At 44.5% G+C, this 19,151-nt stretch overlaps 1 protein-coding gene across 3 annotated transcripts in view; it reads right to left on the bottom strand.

Moving 5' to 3' along the window:
• The window catches only part of BACE2 (beta-secretase 2), a 105,628-nt gene that overhangs the window by 45,184 nt on the left and 41,293 nt on the right, over window positions 1-19,151 (bottom strand). For all 3 annotated transcript variants that reach the window (XM_065943718.1, XM_065943719.1, XM_065943716.1), the window contains exons 2-3: window positions 16,626-16,714; window positions 1,141-1,357 (exon numbers count right to left, since the gene is read on the bottom strand). In XM_065943718.1, coding sequence (XP_065799790.1) covers window positions 1,141-1,357; window positions 16,626-16,714 — 306 coding nt within the window. The remainder of the gene's footprint in view (window positions 1-1,140; window positions 1,358-16,625; window positions 16,715-19,151) is intronic.

Below are 19,151 nucleotides of genomic sequence, written 5' to 3'. Positions count from 1 at the left end.
TCCACGGAAGGACATCTTGTAATGGTCTCAGTCCAGGGATCACGGGTTGTTCCTTCTCTTTAAGAAACTACAGCGTTGGGAAACGCCCCCTGCCCTCTATGCTCCCTCGCTTCCTACCCCCCACTCCCACCTCATTGCCTGCATCACTTGCTAGTAAACTAGAGCTGGAACAAACATCCTTCCAGAGAGAAAATGGGACTTTCTACACCCACGATTCTTTAAAGCCTGTCTGAACAAGGAGAAGCCAAGCCAGGGTGCCGAGTAACAGGCCAGGAGGGGCGACTTCTCATGTGTACACTAACCTACCCTGGCCTCTCAGAGCCTGGGGGCCACACCGGGGTGTCAGATCCACCTGCCTCAGCATCCTTTCCTTCCCAGCCCACCCCTCTCCTCCCACATGTGATCACTGCTTCCTTGGGGTGGACCAAGGACAGAGAACTTCCTGTCTTTCCCTGTTTTGTGATGGTCCTGATGCTGATGAGGGCAAGGTTTCACTGTCTCTCCTCGAAGCATCACTGCTTCCCCTGGCCGGCGATCCCCAGGGTGTGCCTGCAGGTATCTGGGCTCCAGTTCCAGAGTGAGGGGAAAGCAGTGTCTTGCTCTGTGCCTGGCGGGACACATCTTCCTGCAGAGTTTCCAGAGTCACCCTGAGGCTCCTTCTTTATCAATATTATTTTTTAAAGAATCTTTTTGGCCATGCCATGCAGCGTATGCGATCCTAGTTGCCTGAGCAGGGATCGAACCCTCATCCGCTGCATCGGAAGTCCCCTTTATGAATTTAATAAATGTATTTTCTCTTAATCCTGCTCTAATGAAAACTCCTAAACAAGCACCATCATCAAAGGGATTCAGATTCTATTAACATTTGTCAACTATACAAGTAAAATTAACAGAAAAAGACAAATGAAAAAAAGTCATGTCATGGGAATATCTTACAGGAAGGCTCTAAGAATCTCACCATTTACCTTAAATTTTAAAAATACTCAGAGGTTTAATCAATCATGTGAACACTGGTCTTTCAACCATGTGATTCTCACTGACTGTCTTGGACAGCCTGACCCCTCTGCTGGCCCCTCCAGGGACTGGTTTCAGAATCTTGTTCCATCATTTGATGTTCGCCGACCCACCCATCATTCTTACCTTGGCCAGCGTAGCATAAGCCAGTCCAAGTATTCCATTCCATCTAATCCCAGGCAGAAAGAAATTCTCCGACTCAAATATGGTGGCGATGTTGACAAGAAAAGAACTGTTGAAGCCTTTGGGGATGGTAACCACATCCTCCCCAACGAAGCCGGTCCAGCTCCCCTGCGTGTACTTCACAGTGACATCAAAACCCTTGGGGCGGTACGTGCTGGACCTGGAGAAAGAGAAGAGGCGTGCTGTCCTGGGCTCCGCCCACCTTCCGCTGTTCTGACCACACGGTGGTCACGGCCGCCAAGACAGCCGCTCTGAGTGAGGAAGGTGTGCATCAACAGTTCTTCCCGAGGAAGAGTCCTCGTGCTCACAAGGCATGGTTTCCCATAACATAATCGCTGACATTTGGGCAATGACATTTTCCATGCCACATGTGAGGGAGTACTGGGGTCTACATGTAACCCGAATTTAACTCCTTCCTGGGCCCACGTATCCCCCGTAAGTCAGGAGTTGTCCTTAACTGGAACGCCACAACCAAGCGTGGGTCGGCCTGTCCCTCTGGCTCTGGGGGGACGCTGCACTGCTGGTCTGTGACACGGGGAGGGGCCAGCAGCCCCAGAAGGAGGGCCAGCAGCTTGTGCCCAAAGTGGCCGCAGGTTCAAATTCATACAAACCGCCAATGCGGTGAGTAAAAGTCAAGCCACAGCCCCCAACACCAGGGCAGCCCTCCTCAGGGCCCCTATGATCTCCTGGCATCACAGGTTCCTTCTCAAGGCCGTCCATCTGTCCCCAAGCTGATTATCCCCATATCAGAAGGGTGATGCTAATGAAAAGCTGGGATACAAGTCATTGCGACAACCGCACACACTTAAGGGTAAGAGATATTGAGACAGAATAACATGAACAGGACCAGACAACGAACAGGGCAAATGGAAGCCCTGCTCTCGGGATTTCAGGGACAGACAGTAAACAAATGAACACCCAGAATTCCAACCAGTGAGTGATGGGAGCCACCCAGGGAAGAGGGCAGGGTGAGGGGTGGGAGAGAGACGTGGAGGTCACAGAGGCTGCTCTGAGAGATGACATTCATGTAAGACCTGCCTGAAGACAATAAGCTATGGGATTCTCTGCAGGGGGGACATCCTGGAGAGAGAGAGCAGCAGGTGTCAAGGCCCTGGGGTGTCCAGTCCTGTAAGGTCATTCTTATACCCAGCTGAGCTTGACAGCTCTGCTGGACTACAGGTCAAGGGACATCTCCAAGCAAATATCTGTGTTCAAGCCATGCTTCCCTTAGGAAAACAATCACATTCCTAAGAGAAGTGTCCAACTGCCAGTGGGATCAATGTAAAGGTACCTGTTTGTCTACAGTTTTCATTTTAACATTCAATCTCTGAACATTCATACACGTTAATAAGTCTTTGCTGTCGGGTTATATGACCTAGTATAGTACTGTTGGGAGACAGAGAGGAAGTTAAGTCACACATGATATGAATTTTGGGGGGTACAAGTTATAAACTTTAAAAATGTTCAGTTTAGTTCAGTTCAGTCACTCAGTCATGTCCAACTCTTTGCGACCCCATGAATTTCAGCACGCCAGGCCTCCCTCTCCATCACAAATTCTTGGAGTTTACTCAAACTCATGCCCATCGAGTCAGTGATGCTATCCAGGTAACTTATCTGTCATCCCCTTCTCCTCCTGCCCCCAATCCCCCCCATCAGGGTCTTTTCTAATGAGTCAACTCTTCGCATGAGGTGGCCAAAGTATTAAAAATGTTAGGTCTATTTAATTCAGTAACTGCACTTCTGAGAATCTGACCCTAAGGAAACACCCATGATGCAAACAGAGATTCATTAACAAAGACAGTTATTATGTTTTATTTATAGTAGCAAACAGCTGGAAACAACCTAAATCCCCAGTAAAAAAAGGAAACAGCTTAGTAAATTATGGTACAGAAATATGAATGGAATACGATGTAGTACCGGAAAATGATGCTGACTAAGACATTTTCAATGACACAGAGAAAAATTAAGATAAAAGAAATCTTTGTATATGTGGCAGAATCTTCTTCAAAAAAAATTATTACACTCAGATACTAACAGGGCTACCTCTGAGTGGTGGGGTTTTGTGGGGGAACTCTCACTCTTGCGGTTAGGTCCTTCCACATTTTCTGCATATATAACTTTTATAATCGGGGGGAAAAGATATTTTTAAAATGTCTGGCAGACACATTTTGGAGAAATTTAATTTATTCCTACTCCATAACGGGATATGAAATACAAAGAATGTCTAATTTTAATGTTTTCTGACTATTTTAGCTAACTCCACCACAATCTTAAAGAGAGAGTCGCACTCATGAACATTTTCTGTACACATATCTTCTGACAACAGCAAGCACAGGCAGAAAAGTAAGCATGAATGGACCCCAGGCACATGGAGTGTGAAGGGACCCATCAGAAGTTACTTACAGAAAGCACACAGTCAGGCCACTGAAATGCAGGCACTTGGGGGCTGGTGCTTTGGTGCCAGGTCTGAGTACCAGCACCAATCCAGTGACGCCTGGCACACTGCAAGGGGCTGCACACATTAGGTTGAAAAGCAATGAAAATACTGAAACGCCAGTCCTTTCTGACAATTTAGGGTCATTCTTCAAGTTCAAAACATGAGCACTGTTGCTAACAGAAGAGGCTAGTTATTTTGAAAGACTTAGAGAATACGGCCCACCACAGGGCTGGTGAGCTTCTTCTCTAAAGGGCCAGAAAATAAATGTTTCAGCTTTTGTGGGTCACACGATCTCCATTTCACCTCCTCTGTTCTGCTAGTGAAGAAGCAACCACGTGTGACAGATTAAACAAACACATGTGGCCATGTTCCAACAAAACTTTACTTAGGAAAACAGGCGGCAGGCTGGAGGTAGCCTGCCAGCCCTAATTTACCAATTCTTCATCTAGAAGATCAGTTGTCCCCACCAAACAGTCTATAGTGTCATGACTTTCTTTTGAGAAGTTGTTTTTTTTAAATTTTTAGTCTGTTGTGTTTAGTCACTCAGGCGTGTCTGACTCTTTGCAACCCCATGGACTGTAGCCTGCCAGGCTCCTCTGTCCATGGGGATTCTCCAGGCAAGGAACACTGGAGTGGGTTGCCATGCCCTCCTCCAGGGGATTTTCCCAACCCAGAGATTGAATCAGGTCTCCTGTATTGCAGGCAGGTTCTTTACCATCTGAGCCACCAAGGAAGCCTGGTGAGCCTACAGAAAACTCATTAGAATCTGCTGAGGTCACTGAGAAGAGCATGAACCAGGCTGCCCTTCTAACCAGGCTGACCTCCTAGGCAGAACGTCCTCTGCAGTGTACTGACCAGTTTGCTATTTCCCTCACGGGTGAACATTCTGGATACTCTGGTGCCACTTACAAAGATGTGGGAGGCAGCTGGAGTTACGCTGCCTGGGGTCAAATAGCACTTCAACCACTTAGGAGCTGTGTGTGACTCCAGGCTAAGTTGTTTAACTTCTCCTTACCTCAGTCTCCTCAACGGAAAAGTGGGGACAATATAGCACCACACTTCACAGGGTTAATTCTAAGGATTAAAAGAGTTAATACTATAAACCATTTATTTTTTGAATGAATATATTATCATTACTTAAGGTATTTTATTTTCAAACTTTAAAATTTTTACTTTCTATTGGAGTATAGTTGATTAACAATGTTTTAGTAGTTTCATGTGAACAGCAAAGGGACTCAGCCATACACATACATGTCTCCATTCTCCCCCAAGGGCTTCCCTGGGGGCTCAGATGGTCAGGAATCTGCGTGCAATGCAGGAGACCTGGGTTTGACCCCTGGGTCAGGAAGATTCCTTGGAGAAGGGAATGGCAACTCACTCCAGTATTCTTGCCTGGAGAATTCCATAGAGAGAGGAGCCTGGTGGGCTTAAGTCCATGGGGTAGCAAAGAGTTGGACACAGCTAAGCAACTCACACACATACACATTCTCTCCCAAAAGCCCGCTCCCATCCAAGTCGGCACATAACATTGAGTAGAGTTCCCTGCGCAACACAGCAGGTCCTTGCTGGTTATCCATTTTGAATACAGCAGTGTGTACATGACCTTCCCAAACTCCCTAACTATCCCTTCCTCCCGGCAACCATAAGTTCGTTTGCCAAGTCTATGAATCTCTTTGTAAAGTATTTAGAACAAAACCCCAGAACACAACAGGTACACAACAAAAAAAGCTGCTATTATTATAATTATCTAATCACTTGCTACCTTTATTCAATCTACCAGCTGCTATTAGAAAATGTAAGCTTTTTTCCTAGAAAATGTTCCTATGTAATCTTTCTGAATATCCAAAACTGTTTCACTGTGAAGTCCAACAACCTCCAGGAAAAGGGGCAAGTCTCAGGTAAAACTTGGCTGAAATGGTGCAGGGAGGAGAAGAGCCTTCCAGGTTTTTAAAAGATGGAGTTCTTCTGTGTTCTGGACCAAGGCTGTCCAATAGAGCTTCTGCAATGACAGGAATATTCTCTGTCTATGCTTCCGATACAGTAGCCACAGGTGGCTACAAAACACCTGAAATGTGATTGTAGATCTTCCCCAATGGGGTTACATCCTGATATACCTATTGTAAGTTGAAATTATCATTAGGTTGAAAATGTATTTAATGGACTGAACCTTCTGAGCATCTTAGGTCAGCCCAGCCTACCTTAATGGTGCTCAGAACACCTCCATTAGCCTACAGTTGGGCAAACTCATCTATCACAAGGCCTAGCTTATGATAAAATGGTGAATATCTCCTTTAATTTACTGATTACTAAATTGAAAGTGAACAAAGCAGAATGTCTGTCTGGGTCCTCATGGGTCAATACATCAGTTGCTTACCCTCATGGTCATAGGGCTGACAGGGAACAGCGCTGCTGTTTCCCAACATCACGAGACAGGAGTGTCCCCTTACTGCCAGCTTTGGGAGAAGCAAAATTAAAAATGTAAACACTTCTGACCAATGCTATGTAGGAACAGTCACTAGGGAGGGCATTCCTTCTCAGTGAAAAGATGGCCACTTTAGGAGGAGTGTTCTTGCCTCTTGTTACTTGCTAGCCTCCTGTCTTCCTGCTGGAAATGTATATGTGATATCTGGAGAGGCAGCAGTCATCTTACCACCATGAGTACAAAAGTTTCCATAGAATTGGTGGAACAAGTCCATTGAAAGTGGGATAAAGAGCACCAAACTTGGATTTTAGTGTTGCATTGTCCAATGATTGAACTTGGATTTAGCTTCCATGACAGTGATTACCAACGAGAGGCTATTTTGCCTTCCGGGTGACATTTGGTAATGTCTGGAAACATTTTTGGTTGTCACAGCTGTGTCAGAGGGAAGCTTCTGGCATCAAATGGAACAGAAACCAGGATGCTGTAAACATTCTCCAATGCACGAGACAGCCCCTGACAATAAACCCGGCCCAAAATGTCAGTAGTGCTGAGATTAAGAAATTCTGGTCCATAGGTCTCAATTTCTTTAATGTTAAATAAAAGAATTTTTAAAAATTCAAAATTCAAAGTACAGTTTCTACTGAATGTGTATTGCTTTTGCACCATTGTAAAGTTGAAAGCTAATTCAAACCATCTAAGTCAGGGACCATCTGGATAGTTTGACTAAAGAATGAGACTGTATTTAACATTAATTAATGTAAATTTAAATAGCCACTTGTGTCTAGTAGCTACCCTTGTAGAAAGCACAGTTCTAGATAATGAGAGAAAAAAGTAATTCTTAGCTCATATTCCCTGGGCTCCTTGAACTCAAAGAACAAAAACCCCAGAGATGAATTGCAAGCAGCTCTGAATGTTATTAACGCGTAGGTTTCAGCACTAGACCTAAAAACTATGCATTCCTCCATGTTTACGTCCTAACATCCCACCTCTTGGCACTAAAATGCTTTGGCTCTCAGCTGCTCTGGACATTAATTAACTATATTGAGAGTGAACCCCAGACAGGCTGCTTTTTTGCAGCATCCATTCTGGGTGTGTAGAAACAGCCATTCATCAAGGATATGAGGAGCTAGGAAAGAGTCCACCCACAGCCACAGAATCACTTCGAACCAAATTCAGGAGACTTTCTGCCTCTGAAACAAGTCTGAAGGGAATGCAGGATTGAAAAGTGAAATCAATCAAACTGAGAAGAGAAGAACCACAGAACATTTTATTAATTTAAAGAAACCCATTTTGTTTTCAGAGAATATACAGGGAGGAGGTGGGAGAGCAGCGGTCGAGAGAGTTGAATCCTTCCGTCTACTATGGCTCCCCCAAAGCACCGGCCCCCCAAAGAATGTTAAGTTTCCTGGAAAATTCTGCCTGAGACCTCCCCAGGGGTCTTCTGCACATTTCAGAATTTGGACTCTATCTCAGGGATAAGGGACTTGGACCAGGTGACCAGATACCTGTCTTACTCTTCCAAAGCCAGGAAGTAACCATGTCAGAGTCAGGGAGGGCCACCCACCAGCCCAGGGGCTTCTGCTCACACTGGAGGGTCATCAACATCCTCAACAATGACAGATGCTTCAGGGCCCCAGTATGGCAAGACCCCTCCTGGACAAACTTGAGAAATTATCTAAATAATCAAGAAAAATGCGTGTCATCATCAGATGGAAAGATGTAACATGAGATCTCAAGGACCCAAGTCAGCCTCCTTAAGGAAATAACCTGCATAATTTTCTAATATCTCAACTCTACTTATAAGCATCAGTTGAAGACAAGAAATTGTTCTTTTGCCAGAACTACTCTGTGAGCTTCACCCCAGATGGAAGTATAGGAGGGGGAGACATTTTAATGAAAATATACTTAATTTCTGAATAGATTAGTATAAGGTCAGGGGGATGAGTATACTGAATCTCTCATCAAGCCACTTGGATGGAGACTATTTTACTGGCTAAAAAAGAAGTACATCTAAAAAAATACATGATTGCCTTTTTGCTGTATAGTAATTCATTGGAACATTCACCACCAGGAAAAGAGTGCTTCTGATGGGACAAATGACTGATGGGAGCCTGATGTCTGATTCCATAAATCAAAGAGATCTTGTCAAAGAACCCCAAGTCAAATCTCCAATTACTGGGACATGTTTCAGGAAGCGTTAAACCTGAATATCCAGAGACTGGGGGACTTGAATCAGAGGCTGACAAACCCAACCAGAAACCTTATTATAACTAAGAGAGATCAGAGGGACAAGCAAATACAGAAACATCACAAGGCAGCAAGCTACATCTCAGAAAAGAAACCTTTGTCAAAAATTGAAAGAGGAAGTAGAACATTCTCTCGGCTTCCATCAGATACCATGGTAGAACGTGTCACTTAGGCCAACTGTAAGGTGAGCTGAAAGCATCAGGCAACTTAATTGTACATAATTTACTATATAAATTATGTTCATAAATCATATCTTAACAATAATGCATCTGTGTTGACATAAACCTATGAGAACTATTTAGGAAAAACAGAAGAAAGGAGAGAAAGGTTAACATAAATCAAAGCAAGTATTTAACCTGCAAAGCACCGTGTGTTTGTATTGGTGACAAATGCAGGTGATTGAATAGAACTTGCCTAAAACTCAAAATATGATGTTTCACATTTGATTCAGTTAAGAAGAAGCCTGAGAGCCCAGTTGAAGAATGAATGCGTGCTCAGTTCCTCAGTCATGTCTAACTCTTTGCAATCCCATGAACTGTAGCCCATCAGGCTCCTCTGTCCATGGGATTTCCCAGGCAAAAATACTGGAGTGGGTGTCATTTCCTTCTCCAGGGTTCTCCCTGACCCAGGATCAAACCCATGTCTCCTGCATTGGTAGGAGGATTCTTTATTACTGAGCCACCTGAGAATAGATCTGTTTATAAGAAAGGCAGTATCAGGGCTAGAAGCCCAGAATGGGTCATGTTTTAAGGTACTAAATAAATTTCAACAATACTTGCAAATGAGAAGGCAGGCTGAAGTCTGAATAATGGAGGTGCCAGTGGGGGTGAAATTGACAAAGCAGGGGAGTCTGGGGTCTCCCCTGCATGTTGGCAGGTTCTGCTAGATCTGCGTTTGCTCACAAAGGAGAAGTACCTAGATGAGACCCTCAGGTGCTCAGAAAACTAGGAGGAAGCCCTGAATTCTCCTGTGTGGTTAGCAGGATGGCAGAGCTAGCCATCATGGGAGTCACGAATGTTCCCAGGAGTCTTCACATTCAATCAGGTGCAAAGGAGGCAGAGGAGCTCAATCTTTAAGTATGAAAGACAGGAGTCACCTGAAACCTGAACTCAAACCTGGCTAATAGGAAAGTTAGAAGGCTGTGTCCCACGAAGGCTGAGAGAATTATGGTTCAAGCCAACAGTGAACAAAGTCAAAGGTAAATGAGAAAGAAGCCAGTTGTCTACCATTGATTAAATACTGTACACATATTAAATGGCATTGAACCCAGTATTTGTAATGTTGACTAGTGTTTACCCTTGAATGCTTCCACATCTGCATCTGCATAGCAAACAGATGCGTGCCTGTGTGTGGTCAGTCAGGTACTGTTTGTGACAACCCTTTGGACTGCAGCCCACCAGGCTCCTCTGCCCATGGGACCTTTCAGGCAAGAACACGGGAGCAGGTTGCCATTTCCTTCTACAGGGATTCTTCCTGACCCAGGGATTGAACCCACATCTCCCATGTCTCCAGCATTGCAGGTGGATTCTCTACCTGCTGAGTCATTAAGGAAACCCAGCAAAAGGGTAACTGGGTTGTAAGCACACTCTGACTTTTACTGACCCCTGGCTGTGCTGTTTACCTACTTATGAGCCCCTGGCTACCTTTTCCCACTCAAGCTGTGGTTTGTCCAAATCCTCCGCCCCAAACAACCCCCTCCCCTCAACCACTTCATCATGGAACAGAATCTGGAGTCAGTCCAAACCTCTCATTTATATTCATGTAGCACAGTAGGTCTGGGAATGAAGAAAATATACACCCATGGTGTTAGATTTGCACATTTCAATCTAAAAGGTAGATATACACATCTCGAACTTGGCTTCACTACGCTGTACTATTATTTCCTTCTACTGTATCATGTATCTACAGATCTGTGACAGAAAACAAAATTGCTCTGGGGAGGAAAACTGTTAAAGATGTATCTGAGCTCAAAGGATGTCTGCTCTGTCTTATGGCAGGCAGAACCCCAGTAGGCGTGGAGAAACTGGGAGAATGTATAAACTAGGAAGAATCTTGTAGTGGAAAAAATAGGGCTAGGATTGCCTCACACCAAGATCAACATCTTCTACACAGTTTAATATACTTCGCATTTTCTAGGTATGCAGCTACTGTGTAGATTGAAGATGGCAATCCTGTGGGGAAACTGTACCAAGATTCTCCACTGATCTGGAAAACTGACATCACTAAACCAAGCTGTTCTGGGTGTCTGATTCTATTTTAGTTCAGTTTGCCAGTCTGCACTGGGCACTGCATGGCCAAAGTGATGCTCACAGCCTCCTGCATCACCCAGCTTCACGTGACTCCTACCCAGCGTGTTTACATATTGCGGTGCTGATCACCATCCTATAAATTAATTCCTTTTACTTGCTCCCAATCCCTGCAGATTGTGTCAGGGCATTTAGAATTACATGTGAAGATAAGTTTTTCTACATTTGCATTTTGGTTCAGAGCGTACACAGCGCTTACTATAAAGAGGAGCTGCCAGGGCTGCAGATGGCGGACCTCTTGTCCTAGAAGCCTGAACCTGGGCCACTTTCTCGGTTCCCAGACCTCCTGTGCTATGTGAATAAAAATGAGAGGTTTGGACTGACTCCAAAATCTGTCACATGATGGAGTAGTTGAGGGGAGGGGGCCGTTTGGGGCAGGGGATTTGGACGAATCACAGTTTGGGTGGCAAGGGGCAAAGGATAGCTGGGGGCTCCTCAGCCAGCCTCTGTTCCCTGGCTGCACAGCCCACGCCCCACTTCACAAGCATCTGAAGTCCCAAGAACAGCTCCAGGGCTCACATCTGTCTTCACGAAGCATCATGAGCCCAGAGGTGCACCTGGAATTTCGGTGATCAAGGGTTATCAACACCCTGAGTCATAACCTAAGCTCCAAGTTCCTTGAAGGAGGGGTCCATGAAGCACCAGCCATCCTTCCCTCCAGCTGGACACACAGGTGGCCTCCTTGTGCCACCAAAACAAAGACCAAGATGCATGGGAGAAGAGACGGGCCCTCCTGCCTTATTAAGGCTGCTGGAGATTTTCTGAACCTTCCCAGTTGTTACTTTCTCTCCTGTGTTTCCTTTCTTTTTTTTTTCCCCTCAAAAAAGGTGGGGCTTATTCCCTGAAACAAAAGACTATGGGAAAAGAAAGTGGGAAAGGAAAGACACGAAGAGGATCCGTAGCAGGGAAATGTGATGTGCTTGTTCACGAGCCTAAACACGTGGCAGCTTACTGGCTTTATCTGTTGAGTCTAAATTTTAGGGTCACAAAAAATGGATGTGCAATTAAAACGTGCATGCATTTAGGGCAGCAACAAGTATCGGGGACAGAGTGACTCCGACTCCGTGGACTCCTCTAGAGATGAACAGTGACACACACAAGGACCGCCAGAAGCTTCCTAGGGCCCAGGTCCAGGGACCTGGACACACAGGGCTGGCCTTGTTCCAGACCTGCATCCGGCTCTGCTCCTTCCCAGCCCCACCCACAGCTGCCAGCTCAGGGCCCTGTCTCGGGTCTGAGTGCTCTGAGCTCACTGTGTGTCCTTTCCAAGTGAGTCATGGATTTCTCTCACCACAAAGACTTCCCAGCACAGAAATGGTTTCGGTGAACCACACCCTGACTGACGCCACCAAACTTCAGGTGACACAAAGGTGGCTTTCCAAACAGTGCCAGGCCACTGCCCAGAACAGTCTCACACTCAGATCCAATGAGCCCTGCCCTGCTCGGGCCAGCTCCTCGTGAGGATTAGGGGGGCTCAACAAATGTCAAAGGGTCATGAGCTCCCTGCAAGTCAGGTCTGACCACAAAACATTCACGTTTGACTTGAATGTTTATAAAGCAGAGCTCATGAGAACACACCAAGGCTGTTAGGAGAATCCTGCTGTGGATTCATTGGGAGTGGACGTACACATATACATACTCATGTACACATGCCATACATGCACACCACACACAAATGTTAATACCACAATGTGCATGTACACAGAGATACCCACACCTACACAGATATATACCTGTATACACAAATACACACAGCACTAAGTGTGTATCATATGCATATACACAGATACCTACACTTACACAGATATATGTATCTATACACAAATAATCACACCACCATGTGCACGTACACACAGATACTGACAGATACACAAACATATGCATATATTCATAAATATACACACCACTAAGTGCATCATGATGGTGTGGCCAGACATCCTGGAATGTGAAGTCAAGTGGGCCTTAGGAAGCATTACTATGAAAAGACCTAGCGGAGGTGATGGAATTTCAGCTGAACTATTTCAAATCCTAAAAGATGCTGCTGCTAAAGCACTGCATTCAATATGCCAGCAAATTTGGAAAACTCAGCAGTGGCCACAGCACTGGAAAAGTCCATTTTAATTCCAATCCGAAAGAAAAACAATGCCAAAGAATGCTCAAACTACTGTACAACTGTGCTTCTTTCACATTCTAGCAAGGTTATGCTCAAAATCCTTCAAGCTAGACTTCAGTAGTACATGAACCAAGAACTTCCAGATGTACAAGCAGGGTTTTGAAGAGGCAGGGGAACCAGAGATCAAATTGTCAACATTCACTGGCTCATGGAGAAAGTAAAGGAGTTCCAGGAAAACATCTACTTCTGCTTCATTGACTATCCTGATGCCTTTGACTGTGTGGATCACAGCAAACTGTGGAAAATCCTCAAAGAGATGGAAGTAGATTATTTTACCTGTCTCCTGAGAAACCTGTATGTAGGTCAAGAAGCAACAGTTAGAACCGAACATGGAAACTGACTGGCTCAAAATTGGGAAAGGAGTGTGACAAGGCTGTATATTGTCACTCTGCTTATTTAAGTCACATGTAGAGTATGGGAACACCAGACCACCTGACCTGCCTCTTGAGAAAACGGTATGCGGTATGGTTTTAGAAAAGGCAGAAGAGCCAGAGATCAAATTGCCAACATCCACTGGATCATCGAAAAAGCAAGAGAGTTCCAGAAAAACATCCATTTCTGCTTTATTGACTATGCCAAAGCCTTTGACTGTGTGGATCACAATAAACTGTGGAAAATTCTGAAAGAAATGGGAATACCAGACCACCTGACCTGCCTCTTGAGAAACCTGTATGCAGGTCAGGAAGTAACAGTTAGAACTGGACATGGAACAACAGATTGGTTCCAAATAGGAAAAGGAGTACATCAAGGCTGTATACTGTCACCCTGCTTATTTAACTTACATGCAGAGTACATCATGAGAAATGCTGGGCTGGAGGAAGCACAAGCTGGAATCAAGATTGCCGGGAGAAATATCAGTAACCTCAGATATGCAGATGACACCAACCTCATGGCAGAAAGTGAAGAGGAACTAAAGAGCCTCTTGATGAAAGTGAAAGAGGAGAGTGAAAAAGTTGGCTTAAAGCTCAACATTCAGAAAACTAAGATCATGGCATCTGGTCCCATCACTTCATGGCAAATAGATGGGGAAACAGTGGAAACAGTGGCTGACTTTATTTTTCTGGGCTCCAAAACCACTGCAGATGGTGATTGTAGCCATGAAATTAAAAGACACTTACTCCTTGGAAGGAAAGTTATGACCAACCTAGATAGCAATTAAAAAGCAGAGACATTGCTTTGCCAACAAAGGTCTGTCTAGTCAACGCTATGGTTTTTCCAGTGGTCATGTATGGATGTCAGACTCTGACTATAGAGAAAGTTAAGCACTAAAGAATTGATGGTTTTGAACTGTGGTGTTGGAGAAGACTCTTGAGAGTCCCTTGGACAGCAAGGAGATCGAACCAGTCCATCCTAAAGGAGATTGAACCAGTCCATCCTAAAGGAGATCAGTCCTGGGTATTCATTGGAAGGACTGATGCTGAAGCTAAAACTCCAATACTTTGGCCACCTGATGCGAAGAGCTGACTCATTTGAAAAAACCCGGATGCTGGGAAAGATTGAGGGCAGGAGGAGAAGGGGATGACAGAGGATGAGATGGTTGGATGGCATCACCGACTCGATGGACGTGGGTTTGGGTGGACTTTGGGAGTTGGTGATGGACAGGGAGGCCTGGAGTGATGCAGTTCATGGGGTCTCAAAGAGTCAGACACAACTGAGCAACTGAACTGAACTGAACTGATTGGATGCAGAGTACATCATGCAAAATGCTAGGTTGGATGAAGCACAAGCTAGAATCAAGATCACCGGGAGAAATATCAATAACTTCAGATATGCAGATGACACCACCCTTATGGCAGAAAGCAAAGAAGAACTAAACAGCTGCTTGATGAAAATGAAAGAGGAGAGTGAAAAAGTTGCCTTAAAACGCAACACTCAAAAACTAAGATCATGGCATCCGGTTCCATCACTTCATGTCAAATAGATGGGGAAACAATGGAAACAGTGAAAGACTATTTTTCTGGGCTGCAAAATCACTGCAGATGATGATTGAAGGTATGAAATTAAAAGATACTTGCTCTTTGGAAGAAAAGCTATAACCTAGACAGCATATTAAAAAGCAGAGCCATTACTTTGCCAACAAAGGTGTGTCTAATCAAAGCTATGGTTTTTCCAGTAGTCGTGTATGGATGTGAGAGTTGGACTATAAAGAAAGCTGAGCACCAAAATATTGATGCTTTTGAACTGTGGTGTTGGAGAAGACTTTTGAGCATCTCTTGGACAGCAAGAAGATCCAACCAGTCCATCCTAAAGGATATCAGTCCTGAATATTCATTGGAAGGACTAATGTTGAAGCTGAAACTCCAGTACTTTGGCCACCTGATGCAAAGAACTGACTCACTGGAAAAGACCCTGAGGCTGGGAAAGATTGAAGACAGGAAGAGAAGTGGGCGACAGAGGATGATATGGTTGGATGGCATCACTCACTCTACGGACAAGAGTGTGAGTAAGCTCTGGGAGTTGGTGATGGACAGGGAAGCCTGGCATGCTGCAGTCCATGGGGTTGCAAAATGTTGGACACGATTGAGCGACTGAACAGAATTTAAAGCACACCATGAGAAATACTGGGCTGGATGAATCACAAGCTGAAATCAAGATTACTGGGAGGAATACCAACAACCTCAGATATGCAGATTATACCACTCTAACAGCAGAAAGTGAAAAGAAATGGAAGAGCCTCCTGATGAGTGTGAAAAAGGATAGGGAAAAAGCTCACCTGAAACTCCCGATTCAAAAAGCTATGATCATGGCATCTGATCCCATTGCTTCATGGCAAATAGGAGGGGAAAAAGTGGAAATAGTGACAGATTTTATTTTCTTGGGCTCCATAATTACTGTGGATGATGACTGCAGCCATGAAATTAAAAGATGCTTGCTCTGTGTAAGAAAAGCTATGACAACCCAGACAGCATATTAAAAAGCAGAGACATCCCTTTGCTGACAAAGGTCAGTATAGTCAAAGCTACAGTTTTTCCAGTAGTCATGTATGGATGTGAGAGTTGGATCATAAAGAAGTCTGAGTGCCGAAGAACAGATTCTTTCAAACTGTGGTGCTGGAGAAGACTCTTCAGAGTCCCTTGTACAGCAAGGAGATCAAACTAGTCAATCCTAAAGGAAATCAACCCTGGATATTCACTGAAGGACTGTTGCTGAAGTTCCAATACTTTGGCTACCTGATGCGAAGAGCCAACTCATTGGAAAAGACCCTGATGCTGGGAAAGATTGAAAGCAATAGAAGAAGAGGGTGTCAGAGGATGAGATAGTTAGTGAGCATCAGTGACCCAGTGTAAATGACATGGAGCAAAATCTGAGAGACAGTGAAGGACAGAGGAAACTGGTGCTGTGCTGAAGTACATGAGGTAGCAAAGAGTTGGACATGCAACAACTGAACAACAACAAATGTGCACATACTCACAGATATCTACATATACACAAATATACACAAATATATATACACAAATATACATGCCACCATATGCATGTACACACAATTATTTACACATATACAAATCTATGCATATATCCACAGTATACATACCACCATGGGCACAGATACACAGATAGTATACATACATAGATGTACAGATATATCCACAAATATGCACACCACCACATGCATGTACACATGGATACCTACACATACACTTATGTATACATACATACACAAACATACATACCACTATATACACATACACACACTTGTACATACACATACATACACAGATATATACATGAACATGTCCTCCTTAAAATGAAACAGCCTTTTGGCTGCATCTCCCAGGGTGTTTTGAAGCATCCATCTGGTGCCCCCTTGTCCACCACCCCAGGCACAGATCCATCACTCACCTCTCTGAGTCAAAGTAAGAGTCGATATAGGGATGTGGGGCCCCAGCCACGGCAAAGTTGCTGCTTCCGGTGTCAACGAGTATCTGCAGCTTTTATTTTTAAGGGAAAAACAAAGAAACCATTAGGTTACTTGCTTAGGGCAACACCATAGAATACTTCTCTTAAAAATTAAGTGCTGAGAACAATTTATTACTTGGAGAAATCGTATCGATTAGAAATATTTTTAAGAAGCTGCTAGAAAATTGAATTCCGAACACATTCCATTGTGAAGCTTGCAAGGGCAGAGATCAGTTTAGCTTCAGATACACACCAAACCTTAAAAGAAGATAAATTCAGTGGAATAAGTGGGATTTCGTTTTCCAGCCATCAGTACTGGGTAACCAGGCAGAGCTCTTTCTCACCCTGGACTTTTGGCTAGGTTTGTCACTTGGCTGGGTAGCCCTCCTCCTGTCTTTCCAATCTCACTTGAAAATCCTCATTTACCTCCCACCTCCACCCCACGCACCCAGTACACCTCCCCAGATACCTTCTGGCAGTGGGTATTCCCTCATCTTTGCTGCACAGGACCTGGAAACAACTGTCAGGGGAATCACTTTTTTTTTTTAAGTTTTAATGAATTATTATTTACATACAATAAAAATGAAAGATCTTGGATTTCCCACTGGTGAGTTCTGACATGGTGTTCTCCCAAACCAAGATACAGAAATTCCTATTATTCCCCAAAGGCCCCTCTATGCCCCTTTCTAGTCAATCCCCATTGTTTCTCAGAAGCAGCCACTCTCTGACACCTATTACCACGGACGGGTTTCACTGGTCCCTGGACGTTATATAAATGGCATCATGTGGGATTTTTGGCAGGAGCTTCTGGCTTCTTCTACTCAACATGTTTTTGGGTTTCTCATACTGAATAGAGAGACAATAAATACCCCTTTATGCACTGTGACTTTAGGAAATGAATTCTCTTAATTCCATTTATGAACACATAGTCACTATAAAAGTTTAAGGGTCTCACTACTTCAGGGTTTGTGTTCAGACAGAACACAATTAAAAGCATATATATATATATATTGGAGAAGGAAATGGAAACCCACTCCAACATTCTTGCCTGGGAAATTCCATGGACAGATGAACCTGGTGGGCTAGAGTCCATGGGGTTGCAAAGAGTTGGACACAACTGAATTGAACATGAAGTAACTGAACATGCTTCTGTTGGGTTGATGGATTAAATCATGAGCCATTGATGACTGATTCAACCTTCAACTCTTCTCCCTTCCCTGGAAATGAGGCTGAAAGTTCCAGCTCTCTACTCTCAGGGTTGGTTCCCCATCATTTGGGACTTTCCAAATGCCATCTCACTGACACACCTCAGGTATGGTTGAAAGAGACTTGTCATGGAAAACAAAGGCACCTTTATCACCCTTATCATTGAGGAAGTTCCAAGGGTTTCAGGAGCCCTGTGCCAGGAACTGAGACAAAGATCAAACACATATTTCTCTGTATAAATATGTATTTCTTCACACAAATCATAATATCACATATGGGCAGTCAGCAAGTTCCGGATTCTCACCCGTCATTGGAATGAAGTCCATTGTCCTGACAGCAGACAGTCCAAGCTGACATAATAAAACATATAACTCACATGGCCTGTGTTCTCAGCTCTGATTTCCTGGATTTAAATGGTTCCTAAAGGCAGGATGAACTTTTAATTTGCTTAGGTGAAACTAGTAGAGAGATGAACAAGAAAGAAAAAAACAAAAACAAACCCAGAATTCCAGGCTCACGACACTAATGAAAGCATGCCATTTTTATAAGTATTTCCCGGGGCTCTCTGGCAAACACACAGCCAACAGCCCAGCAGGAGGTGTGGGGAAAGACCAGCTGCCTGGAAGCCCAGGTTCCCAGGCTGGCATCCCACATCCACACCCAATGCTCCTGCACAACCAGCCACAGGTGGAGCAGACCCAGGACTCCTCTCCTGGGCATAACGGCCCCGGTGACCAGGGACGTGTTCTACAGACATTTCATTGTGCTTTCCCGGGTATGGAATTCCACCCGCCGCCTCTGCATCACACTAGAAGCACGTCCTTTCCACACACCCCCGTCCTTACTTCTGCCACGTGGCACATGGCCCCCCTTGCAGAGGCGGGCGACGCAAAACAGAGAAAGTCACAGCAAAACACAGACAGCGCTATCTTACACAGACGACGTCTGACTGCCCAGGCGCTGGACACAGTCATTCTCCCCAGCTGCTTCAGCAGAAGCCAGATTCCAAGAAAATTCAGTTTGGAGTCACGGCTCGGCCAAGTTGGTCATCCCCTCAGCTGCTGTTAGAGGACAGGATTTGAGAGGAGTAAACGAGGCAGCCGCAGAGTCAGGCAAGGAATGGATTTCTAGGGAGCAGTAAACACTTTGAGTGGGGCTTCAAGTAATGTTTCTGAGCTGTCAACACCTTTTTCTGTGTGATGACCTGCAAATAGACATTTTTCATGTTGAATTCTCGCCAGGGCCATGACTTTCTCTTTGTAA

Source organism: Muntiacus reevesi, chromosome 8, assembly GCF_963930625.1.
Source record: "Muntiacus reevesi chromosome 8, mMunRee1.1, whole genome shotgun sequence".
Taxonomy (NCBI): Eukaryota; Metazoa; Chordata; class Mammalia; order Artiodactyla; family Cervidae; genus Muntiacus; species Muntiacus reevesi.
The sequence above is the reverse complement of the archived record's forward strand: the minus strand, read 5'-3'. Positions and strand labels throughout refer to the sequence as shown.